This window comes from Belonocnema kinseyi, chromosome 10 (assembly GCF_010883055.1).
Source record: "Belonocnema kinseyi isolate 2016_QV_RU_SX_M_011 chromosome 10, B_treatae_v1, whole genome shotgun sequence".
Lineage (NCBI taxonomy): Eukaryota > Metazoa > Arthropoda > Insecta > Hymenoptera > Cynipidae > Belonocnema > Belonocnema kinseyi.
Genome location: NC_046666.1, coordinates 27,258,962 through 27,272,364, shown reverse-complemented (window position 1 = coordinate 27,272,364; position 13,403 = coordinate 27,258,962). Strand labels below are relative to the sequence as shown.

General features: G+C 18.3%; 1 protein-coding gene across 1 annotated transcript in view; it reads left to right on the top strand.

Annotated features, from left to right (window-relative positions):
- Positions 1–13,051, top strand: part of LOC117181045 (prolyl 4-hydroxylase subunit alpha-1) — a 561,792-nt gene extending 548,741 nt beyond the window's left edge. Inside the window, exons 9-10 of the mRNA XM_033373613.1 lie at positions 5,999–6,164; positions 12,912–13,051. Coding sequence (XP_033229504.1) covers positions 5,999–6,164; positions 12,912–13,015 — 270 coding nt within the window. The 3' untranslated portion in view covers positions 13,016–13,051. The remainder of the gene's footprint in view (positions 1–5,998; positions 6,165–12,911) is intronic.
- The last annotated feature ends 352 nt before the right edge of the window (positions 13,052–13,403 follow it).

Here is a 13,403-nt window from a genome sequence, read left to right as displayed (position 1 = left end):
TATATTTTTATATTTTATATGTTTATTTTATATTTATATTATATTTATATGTTATATTATTATATAACTAGTTTAATTATTTAATTAATTTGGTTGAAAATTAATTTTCTACTAAAAAGATGAATTTTTAATTAAATAAATTATTTTCCAAAGAAATTAATTTTTATCTGAAATTATTTATTTTCAGCATTAAAAGTAATTTCAATAAAATAAATTAATTTTCAACTGAAGTTAATAATTTAAAAAAATTAATTTTTAATCAAAGAAATAAATGTTGAACTAAATAGTTCAATTTTTCACTTAAAAAGATACTGTTTCGACAAAAATGAAAAATTTAATTTGAAATAATGAATTTTCTAGTAAGAAGACGAATTTTTAATTCAAAATATAATTTTTAATCTAAGAACCACATTTTTAACTAAAATTATTAACCTTTGACCAAAAAAATAATTATTTTCCACCAAAGAAATAAATTTTTAACCAAGAAATCAATCTTGAACGAAATAGTTGAATTTTCCACTTAAAAAGATTCTTTTTCCACAAAAATGAAAAGTTACAGTTAAGAAAATAAATTTTCTACTAAACAGACAAATTTTTAATTAAATACACTAGTGTCAATCAACGAAATTAATTTTCAATTAAAATTAATTAATTCATTAATTATTATATATTATATGATATTTTTACATTTTATATATTTATTTTATATTTATACTATATTTATTTATTATATTATTATATAACTTGTTCAATTGATTAATTAATTTGGTTGAAAATTAATTTTCTACTAAAAAGATGAATTTCCAATTAAATAGATTATTTTCCAAAGAAATTAATTTTTATCTAAAATTATTAATTTTCAACTGAAATTCATAATCTTAAAAAAAAATTAATTTTTAAGTTAAGAAAATTAATCTCTAACGAAAAACACGAATTTTTAATCAAATAAATTATTTTAAATTGATGAAATTAATTTTCAACTAAACTTAATGATTAAAAAAGATTAATTTTCAACCAAAGAAATAAATCTTGAACCAAATAGTTGAATTTTCCACTTAAAAATATACTTTTTCCAGAAAAATGAAAAGTTTCAGTTAAGAAAATTAATTTTCGACCACTAGCAGAATAGTTAAATTTTCAGTTAAAAAGTTCATTTCCCACCAAAAATGAAACGAAATTTTAATAAAATAGTTCAATTTTCAATCAAAGAGATAAGTCTTTAAACGAAGAAATACATTTTTTACAAAATAGACGAATTTTCAATCAAATAAATGGAACATCTGTATTTTCAGATAAAAAGATTAATTTCATTAATTTTCAATTAAAATTAATTAATTAATTATTATATATTACATTATTATTTTTATATTTTATATATTTATTTTATATTTATATTATATTTATATGTTATATTATTATATAGCTAGTTTAATTGATTAATTAATTTGGTTGAAAATTAATTTTCTACTGAAAAGATGAATTTTCAATTAAATAGATTAGCTTCCAAAGAAATTAATTTTTATCTAAAATTATTAATTTTCAACAATAAAAAGAATTTCAATAAAATAAATTAATTTTCAACTGAAGTTAATAATCTTAAAAAAAATTAATTTTTAATCAAAGAAATAAATGTTGAACTAAATAGTTCAATTTTTCACTTAAAAAGACACTTTTTCCACCAAAATTAAAAATTTAATTTGAATTAATGAATTTTCTACTAAAAAGACGAATTTTTAATTCAAAATATAATTTTCAATGTAAGAAACAAATTTTTAACTAAAATTATTAACCTTCGACCAAAATAATAATTATTTTTATCTTTAACGAAAGAAAAATATTTATCAACAAAAGAAATAAATTTTCATTAAAAAAAAAATAAATATTCAACCAAATAGTGAATTATCCGTTTAAAAAGATACTTTTTCCACCAAAATTTAAAATTTACGCTAAAAAAATTAATTTTCTACTAAAAAGACTAATTTTCAATCAAATACATTCTTTTGAATTAAACAAAATCAGTTTTAACCAAAATGATTTATCTTCAACAAAATTATTTTTCAAAATTAAAAATTGTTCAAAAAATTTATTTTGTACTAAAAAGACGAATTTTCAATAAAATACATTATTTCCAATCAAACAAATTAATTTCGAATAAAATTATGAACACTCACAAAAAAATATTTTGTAACTAAACAGACAATTTTTTAAACAAATTAGTTTTCAGATATAAAATTGTTAGTTTTCAAAAAAAAAATCATTTTCATGCAAAGAAATTAATTTTGAACCAAAACATAAATCTTGAACCAAATAGTTGAATTTCTTACTTAAAAATATATCTACTTTTTCCACCAAAATAAACATGTACTTTAAGAAAAATTATTTTTCCACCAAAAAGAATTTTGCATAAAACAGACTATTTTCAATAAAACAAATTAATTTCCAACTTAAATTATTTATCTTTCACTAAAAGCAAGGATTTTTCAGCTCAAGAAATAATTTTTAAACTAAAATTAATAATCTTCAACAAAAAAATTAATTTTCAAGCAAAGAAGTAAATCTTGAACAAAATGGTTGAATTTTCCTCTTAAAATGAAACTCTTTCCACAAAAATGAACATTTTAATTTGAAAAAAATTAATTTCCTACTAAAAAGACGAATTTTTAATTAAATACATAATTTTCAATCTAAGAATCAAATTTTTAACTAAAATTAATAACCTTCAACCAAAAAAAATTATAATTTTCAGTTAAAGAAATAAATTTTCAACAAAAAAAAAAAATAAATCTTAAATCTAATAGTTCAATTCTCCGCTTAAAAAGATATTTTTTCCAAAAAAATGAACATTTTAAGTTTAAAAACAGAGTTTTCTACTAAAAAGACGAATTTTGAGAAAAATACATTATTTTTCAAACAAAAAAATTAATTTTCAACTAATACTAATAATCTTAAAAAAATTAATTTTCATTCAAAGAAATAAATGTTGAACCAAAAAGTTGAATTTTCCACTTTTAAAGATAAAATCCATAAAATATAATATATAATAATCCACAAAAATAAAAATTTACGTTGAGAAAAAAAAATTCTACCAAAAAGGTGAAGTTTCAATCAAATACATTATTTTCAATTAAACAAATTAGTTTCCAAAGAACATTATTTATCTTCAACCATAAAAATTAATTTTCAACCAAAGAAATAAATTTTTAACTAAAAAATTAATCTTGAGCCAAATAATTGAATTTTTACTTAAAAAAATTATTTTTCCATTAGAATGAAAATGTAAGTTTGAAAAATTGATTTTTGACTAAAAAGACGAATTTTCAATAAAATACATTATTTTTTGTCGAAAAAAATAATTTTGCACTAAAATTATTAATCTTCAACGCACACAAAATTAATTTTTAACTAAAAAATAATTCTTGAACCAAATAGTGGAATTTTCCACTTAAAAATATAATTTTTCCACCAAAATGAAAAGTTTTTGTTGAGAAAATTCATCTTTAATCAAAAAAATGAATTTTGAATCGAGAAAATTAATTTTCTACCTGAGAGATCGAATTATTAACAAAATACGTAAAATTTTTACTAAATATTTAAATTTTTCGATTTAAAAAGGTTTCTTTCGCCGAAATTAAAATTTAAGTTAAAAAATTAATTTTTTAGATTAAAGATGAAGTTTGAAAAAAAATTAATTAATTATCAACCAAAGAAATTAATTTTTAAACATATTTGGCCTAGAAAATCTAATTTTCAATAATATAAGTAAATCTTCAGCCGAATAGATTTTTTTCAACTAAAAAAGATGAATTTTCTAACCAAAAATGGAATAGTTACACTTTAGATAAAAATATTAATTTTAAACAAACAAAAAAAGTGAATTTTAAACGAAATAATTAAATTTTCAACTGAAAAAGATTAATTTTCAGACCAGAAATTTGAATAGTTACTTTTTCAGTTAAAAACATTAGTTCTTAATAATAAAAAAAGAATTTTCAACAAAATAGTTAATTTTTCTACCAGAGAAATAAATTTTTTACTAAAAAATACATTTTCAACCAAACAGTTGAAATTTCTACATAAAAATATACTTTTTCGAACAAAAAGAAAATTTAAGTTAAAAAATTAATTTTTCTCTAAAAATACGAATTTTGAATAAAATACATTATTTTCAATCAAACAAGTTAATTTCTAACTAAAATTATTCATTTTCAACATTAAAAAAAAATTAAATTCCAATCAAAGAAATAAATTTTAAACAAAAAATATAAATTTTGAACCAAATAGTTAAATTTTCCACTTAAAAGAAACTTATTCCAACAAAATGGAAAATATAAGTTGAGAAAATTTATTGTCCACCAAAAAAAAAGAATTTTTAATAAAGTACATTATTTTTGATCAAAGAAATTAATTTTCAACTAAAATTATTATTCTTCAACGAAACAAAAAAAATAGTTTTTAACGAGTGGTTGAAATTGTTAAAAATTATTAACAAAATACATGAATTTTCAACTAAAGGTTTGAATCTTCTACCAAAAAGACAAAGTTTCAACAAAGTAAATTAATTTTCAACCAAAGAAATGAATTTTCAAATCAAATTATGAATATTCAACCAAAAAAATTAATTTTTTACCAAACAGTTGAATTTTTAAAGAAAATGATGAATTTTCTGTCAAGCAGATTACTATTTAAATTAAAAAGTAGAATTTTCAACAAAATAAATTACTCTTCAAACAAATAGTTTGCAACTAAAAAAATCAATTATCTATCAAAAAATGGAATAGTTACAGTTTTAGACAAAAACAAAATATTTTTAATTTAAAAAAAAACGAAGTTTTAACAAAATAGTTTAATCTTCAACCAAAGAAATACATTTTCCACTTTTAAATAAATTTTTAACCAAATAATTGGATTTTCAAAAAAAAAATCTTGCCACCAAGAATCTTAATTTTTTACAAAAACAAAGGAATTATTAACAGAATCCATGATTTTATAAATAAAAAAAGATACATTTTCAAGCCAAAATGGAATATATAATTTTTGATTCAATAATACTTATTTTTAACAACAAAAAAAGACTAATTTGCAACTAATCAATCAAATTTTCAACCAAATAAATGAATTTTTGACCAGAATTTTTTTTTAGATTTAAAACAAAAATGTAGATGCTTATTAAGAATTGTAAAATGCTTCAAAAGAATGAAAATGTCTTAAGATTCTTAGTACAATGGAAAATTTATTTTTCATTTTAAAAATTTATATTAAGCGAATATTTAAAAAGGGTTTAAAAAATTCACAAAATTGCCGAAATTCGTTACATATATTATAGAATCTTTTTAAATTTTCTCTCAAAATAATTTTTCAAAATTAAAAATCATTTTTTATTATCCTTTTTTTTAAATTAGACTGGCAAAAAAATTTCCTACAAATCATAATTATTCAATTGTTATTTGTACATCAAAAATTTTAAGGAAATTTGTTCAAATTTGCAGGATTTTACGAAAAACTTAATTAATTTTAAAAGATATTTAAAAGTTCTGAAAAATTTTCAAAAATAATTTAATTTTGAAAAAATTTAAAACAACTTCTGAATCTACTTGAAATAAAAATAATTTAAAGAAGTGTTTAGTTTTAATTATCAATTTTTAAAAGTGTTTCTATCTTTAAATTCCTTAAAACAATATAAAATTTAAAGTTAATTTTTATTTTTAATTTAATGAATTGAAAATTAAAGCTTGGATTTATATTTTTGGAAACTGAATCATACAATTTTATAATAAAGGTAAGGCAAAAGAAATTCTTTACTAATTAAAAAATTTTGTTTTTAAGTCAACTATACACAAATGATAGTAGCCAAATTTTTTGTTTTTAAAAATAATTTAGATTTAAGTTTGGAAAAAGAATTACATTTAAATAAATATTAACTTCCAGCGATTGATTTTTCGAAGCAGATAATTTTTTATTTTATTTATTACACAAAATTATAAATAAAAATTATTTTTAGATGAGTGACGTTGAACAAGGAGGAGGTACAGTTTTCACCGGAATAAATCTTTCTTTGTGGCCTAAAAAAGGAAGCGCAGCATTTTGGTACAATCTCAAACCAAACGGACATGGAAATTTTTTGACTAGGCATGCAGCTTGTCCAGTACTAACTGGATCGAAATGGGGTATGTTTTTTTATTAAAAAATAATTTTACAACCGAAATTATTTTTTTAAACAAGATTTTTGTTCATAATTTTAGGCTAAAGTTTTTCGATTTGAAGGAAAACATTAGTTTTTATGCAAAAATAAAAATTTCGAATAACTATTTATTTAATAAAATAAAAAATTCTATAAATATGATTTTTCTACTTTTACTACATTTTTGGAAAAATTCGAGAATTATGGATTCCTTTTTGTATATTTTTTAAATGTCTGTAAATTTTTTATTAATCTTGATTATTCTCTGAAAAAAAATTTTTCAATCTTTTCAAATTTTATATCCGTTTGATTCTTTTTAAAACTTCTAAATATCTCTTAAACTTACAGCAAATTTTTATAAAATTTTGTAGTCCAGGAAAGTTTGAAAATTTTAAAAATATTTTTTAATTTTTTCTTTAAATTCATCTTTTGAAACAAAAAATCATTTAAAATTATCCCCGGAATCTTGAGAAATTGTTTTTAATTCTCCTGAAATTCTTTAAAATTCTCAAAAAGCTCTTTTTTTAATCTTCAAAATTCTACCTTTTGTTTGAATAATTATTTACGAATTTTTTCAAAACTTGTAAATAAAATTTTTAAATTTATATAATAAATAAATAATGTAAAATATAAATTTTTAATTATAAATGATAAATTTGTTAATTCTTTCGCTTGAAATTTTAAATTACAGGTTTCAAACTATTTAATTTGAAATTTTCTTATCATTTAAACATGAAACTCTTCAATTTTTGTATCAAATTAATTTTCAATTATTCGAAATTTATGACATGAAAAACTTTAAAGTTAAAAATCTTAAAATTATATTATGTAATTTCTTTTTTAAAATTTTTACGAAAATTTTTAATGATTTTTTATTTTCAAAAATTAAATTTAGGAGAAAATCGAGACAGATTTTTAAACATTTTGAATTATTTATTTAAATTTAAAAACAGAATATAGAAGATTTTCAAGAAATTTTTTCTATATTTCAAGGTTAGAAAATTTTAAAAATAAATTGTTTTAAACCATGTAAAACAGATTAAAAGCTAAATGTGGATTTTTGAAAATGTTCGTATTATGTATATTAAATTCTTTTTTTAATTTTTTAAAATTTCTGTTAAATCTTATTACATTAAAAAATATTTGAAATTTTTCCTCATTATTTCCTAAAATTGAAAATTGGTATTTTCTTAATAAAAATGCAAATTTTTGGTTATATAAAAAAAAATATTATTTTAGATAATAGATATTTTAATTTTTAATTAAATTTTTGCGAAATGTTCAAAAATTATTGTTATATTTGTAAAATATTACAAATATTAAAAAAATATTTGATATTTATAAAGTCGTTAAAATAATTACAAAATATCTTTATTCTTTATAAAATTATTCTAAAATTTTAAAAATATTTTTGAAACGTTTGTTAAATTATTGAAATATTTGCGAAATATTTGAAATATTTTTTTAAACATTTGGTAATATTTGTAAAAATAATTAAAATGTTTTTGAATTCCTTGGAAAGTAATTGAAATTTTTTGAAAATATTTGTAAAGTATTTGATATATTTTTGAGATATTTAAAATCTTTGCGAAATATGTAAAATATTTGGGAATTATTTGAAATCTTTGTGAAATCCATAGAAGATCTTAAAAATCTTTCTAAAATATTTTAAATATTTTTGAATTATTTGATAATATTTGTGAGATCCTTCAAATTTTTGGAAAATATTTTCGAAGTTATTGAAATATTTTATAATGTTTGTGAGATTCCTCAAATTTTGTTGGATAATATTTATGAAATTTTTGAAATATTTGTGAGAAATCTTTGGGAAATCATTCTAATCTTTGTCCAAAAGGCAATTTGTTTAAGTTTGCAGTATTAAAAAAATTTAAGGAAGAATTCAAATATTAAAAAAAAATATTCAAAAAGTTTAGACGTTCTGAAAAGTTTTAACGAATTTTTATTTAAGATTTACGTTTAAAAAAGATTCACGAATAATTGAAACCTCGACAATTTTATTTTAAATTTTGAACAAAATTTTTATAAAGTTGGAAAATAATTTTGCGAGGATTTAAAACAATTACACTCTTATTTGAAATTCTAGGGAATAATTTGACATGTTTTGTAATCTTGTTCAGATTCCTTTTAAAAATTATGTTTCACAAATTTTTTTTAAATTTTGCAAAATTAAATTGTATTTTTAGAAATATTTTTAAATATTATGTTAGAAGTAATTTTTTCAAATAAAAAATCATTTAAATTTCTCCTAGGTATCTAAACAAATAGTTTTATTCTCTTGAAATATTTCAAAATATGTAAAAAGATTTTTTTTTTAATCGAATTTTTTTTAGTGTTTAAAAAAAAATTAAGTTTCATTTATATTTGATTCGTTTTTCAACTTCTAAATATATTTTAATCTTATACGATTTTTTATAAAATTTTGTCATAATGAAAAAAGTCAAACATTTTCTTTGAATTCTTTTAGAATCTTTTAAAAAAAAGTTTTTGAAAATAATTTCAAATGTTTTAAAATCTTTTTCAATTTTCTCTTATATACTATTTACAGAACTAAAAAATTGTTTAAAATTTTCCCATGAATCGCAAGATCATTTTTTTTAGGATCTTGAATCATTTCAAAATTTTAAAAAGCTTCTAAACTCTTTTCACAAAACTTTCAATAATCTAAATTCGTTTAAAATTTAAAAAAAATCATTTTCTTATATTAAAAAAATAAATAAATTTTAAACAAGTTCAAATTATTTTGGTACGAAATTTAACAGTTTCAAGATTATATAAAAAAAATTAAATTTTACATTTTGAAAACTGTTTGTTATAAATATTTAAATGAAAACGTGTAAATTGTACAATTTATATTTGAAGTAATACAATTTTTTTAAACTGTTTAATTTCTATTTAAAGTATTTGGAAATTTTCATAATTTGTACCATTTTTCTTTGAAGTACTGAAAATTAAAAAAAAAAAGTTTTATTCTCTCTCAGATTTAATTTCTGGCTTAATGATTTAGGTTTTATTTAAATGATTAATTTTAAGGTTTGAGGATTTAAAAATATATTGAAAAAAATGTGGAAGACTTCAAAACAACAATTTTTATTTTGCTTAAACGTAAACAATTTTAGAAAAACTGAATTATTTAAAAAGATATTGAGATATTTTAGAAGTTTTTTGATGAAATTGAAAAAAACATTTTTAAGAATTTTTAAGGGTTTCACGTTTCACGAGAACTGGCAAAAAATTCTAAATATTTTTGGGAAAATTTCAAATAACTTTTTATAAAAAAAAGGAATTTTAAAAGAAAATTGAAAAAGATAAAAATTTATTAAAAAGATTTCTTCCAATTTCTAGAAAGAATTTAAGGAATTCTAAAGAAAATTTTTTTAATTTTCTTCGATATAGACGTTTTTGAAAAACTTCGAGTAAGTTCTCCAAATTTTTTTGGTTGATTTAATGGAAAAATGAAGTTAATTTTTCATTTTGCAACATTAATTTTAAGAGAATGTTTCAAAATATTACCAAAATATTACAAAGATTGTCAAAAAAGAATAAGAAAGCTTTTAAAGCAATTTTTTTAATTTTGCAACATTGAAAAAATTTATGAAAAAATTGAAATATTTAAAAAAAAAAGATTTAAAAGCTTTTGAAGTTCTGAAAAAATTCAAAGAATTTTTCTTTTTAAATTTATGTTTAAAAAAGATGCAAAAATAATTTAAAACTTAAAAGAATATAAAAAATATATATAATTATAAAATTTTATTAATATTAATTAATAAATTTAATAAATAAATTAATATAAAATTTTAATTAATCAATTTTCACTGAAAAATTGGTGAATAGTATTAATAATGAAATTCTTTTTTTAATCTTTTAGAATCTTTAAAAAAAGTCTTACAAAATAATTTCAAATGTGTAAAAATCTTTTTTAATTTGCTTAGACCTCCTAAAACTTTTTAAAATCTTTCACAAATATTCGAATTTATCATAAAATGTTTTCAAATTCTGCAAAATTAAATTTTATTTTTAGAAATATTTTAAAATGTTAAAAAATATTTTTAAATATTATGTTAGAAGTAATTTTGTAAAATAAAAAATCATTTAAATTTCTCCTAGGTATTTAAATAAAATAGTTTTATTCTCTTGATACCATTAGAAATATGTAAAAAGCGTTTTTTTTTCAAGAAAAATTTTTTTAGTTTTTTTTTTTAAATAAAGTTTTAATTATATTTGAATCGTTTTTAAACTTCTAAATATATTTTAATCTCATACGATTTTTTTCTAATAATGCAAAAAGTCAAAAAATATCTTTAAAATCTTTTAAAGATTTTAAAAATATAATAAAAAATTCAAATTCTACAATTTTAAATGCTGTTTATATTTCAAGTATTTAAAAAAAAATGAAATTTCTATTTAAAGCATTGCAAATTTTCAGAAATGGTAAAATTTCTATTTTAAGTACTGAAAATTTTCAAAAAAGAAACTTTTATTCTCTCTCAGCTCCAATTTCTGACCTAATCATATATGTTTTATTTAAATAATTAATTTTTAGTTTTGAAGATTTCAAAATATATCGAAAAAAAATCTGAAAGAATTCATTCTTTTTTTTAATCTTTTCGGATCTTCTAAACCTTTAGAAAGCTTTCAAAATATTTAAAGTTTTTTTTTGAGATCTATATTTTTCATTAAAAAAATAATAAAATTTCAGTTATATTTCAATCGTTCCAAAACTTCTCAATATCTTTTTATTTGATTCGAACTTTTTCCAAAATTTTTTCTTAATGCAAAAAGTAAAAAAAAAAGTTTCAAATCTTTTAGAATCTTAAAAAAAAAGTTTTTGGAACTGATTTCAAATGTTTAAAAATCTTTTAATTTTCTGTTATATATCATTTATAGAAATAAAAATAAAATATAAAAAAATTTAAATTCCATAATTTAAAAGCTATTGTGTAAATTATCAAATGAAAACGGTTTAAAAGAAAATTGAAAGAGATAAAATTTTTTAAACAGATTTCCTTCAATTTCGAACATTTAAAAATTTTTTTTGATTTAAAGGAAAAATGAAATTGATTTTGTATTTTGCGAAATTAATTTCAAGAGAATGTTTCAAAACATTTTTAAAAAATTTCAGCATATTACCAAAATTGTCAACAAAAAAAAAACATTTAGAAAGATTTTGTTTAATTTGTTTAATTTTTCAGTATTAAAAAAATTTATGAAAAATATCAAATTAAAAAAAATTTTAATGTGTAAAAGGTCTGAAAAGATTAAAAGATTTTTTAATATTAATGTTGAAAAAAGATTCAAAAATTAATTTAAAACTCGACAATTTTGTTTTAAATAAAAAAAAAAATTTAAGTTGGAAAACAATTTTATAAGGTTTCAAGACAAAAAATACTCTTTTTTCAATTTTAAAAAATTTGTAAAGATTTCAAATTTCAATCCTTAAAATTTTGACTGAGTTATTATTTTGATAAATTAATTCTAATTTTCTCAAGAATAATACGAATTTTAACTAAAAGATTAGTAAATATAATTAATAATGAAATTTTTTTAAAAATCTTTTCGGATCTTCTAAACCTTCAGAAATCTTTCAGTTATATTTAAATCGTTTCAAAACTTCTAAATATCTGTTAATTTTATACGAACTTTTTCTAAAATTTTTTCATAATGAAAAAAGCCAAAAAAAATGTTTAAAATCTTTAAAAACAAGTCTTAGAAAATAATTTCAAATGTTTGAAAATCTTTTTAAATTTTATCTTATATATCATTTATAGAAATAAAAAAAACATGATAAAACATTTAAATTCCATAATTTGAAAGCTGTTGTGTAAATTCTTAAATAAAAACGTTCCAAATTGTACAATTTATATTTCAAGTAATAAAAATGAAAAAAAACTCTAAACTTTCAATTTAAAGCATTGCAAATTTTCAGAAATTGTGTAATTTCTATTTTAAGTACTGAAAATTTTCAAAAAAGAAACTTTTATTTATTCTCAGCTCTAATTTTTGACTTCATGATATTTTGTAAACAGATTTCCTTCAATTTCGAAAAAGAATTTAAAGAATTTTAAAGGAAAATTTTTTTAGTTTCCAGGATTAAGAAATTTATCAAAAACTTCGAGTAAGTTTAAGAGAAATTTAAAAAAAATCTTGGAACGATTAAAAAGAAAATTTTAACTTATGCAAATTTGGTAAATTAAAAAATCTAAACATTTTATTTTGATTTCAAGAAAAAATGAAATTGATTTTGTATTTTGTGAAATTAATTACAAGAGAATGTTTCAAAACATTTAAGAAAATTCCAACATATTACCAAAATTGTCAAAGAACAATAAGAAAGATTTCAAGGCAATTTGTTTCATTTTTCAGTATTAAAAAAATTTAAGAAAAATTAAAATTAAAAAAAAAAAAGATTCAAAATTTAAAACTCGACAATTTGGTTTAAAATTTTGAAGAAAACTTTAAAAAACTTGGAAAGATTTTAAATTTCAATCAGCATTTTTCAATTTTGACTGAGTCATTCTTTTGAAAAATTAGTTTTAATTTTCTCAAGAATAATAGGAAAATTATAATTATATAATTTATAATTATTTTAATAATTATAATAAATTCTTAATTAATTAATTGAACTAATAAATTAATAAATATGACTGATAATGAATGATAAATAATAAAAAAATAAAAAAAATATCGATTAATTATTAAATTATTTTTATTTCAGTGGCGAATAAATGGTTGCACGAAGTAGGTCAAGAATTCCACAGGCCTTGTACTTTGGAAAACCAGCCAGAAGACACCGAACTCTTTAGTAGTACTTTCGTCTAAAATATGTTTATCAAAAAAAAAAAAAAAAAAAAAAAATGGAAAAAGAATTCACTGAGAAAATGCAAAATGGGAATGAATTTTATATTGTACCTTTCCTAGCCGAATAATTGTCAATTGTGAAGAGGATTTTCGAGACTCTTTTCCACTAATATCAAAATTTGATTCCCAAGAAATCTCAATGAATTCCCTAAAATTTATTTTAATCAAATTTATTTTCACTGATTGTGAGATGTTAAGTTTACTCCTCGTGGAGCTGTTAAACGCGGCACTTCATTCTCGACGATTTCGAGTTGACGAGGAAGATTTCCGCATCGAAATTTAAAATACATATCGCCGCGAAGTAGAATAGAAAGATCCCACTCCCAAGCTGATTTTGAAAATTTTATTT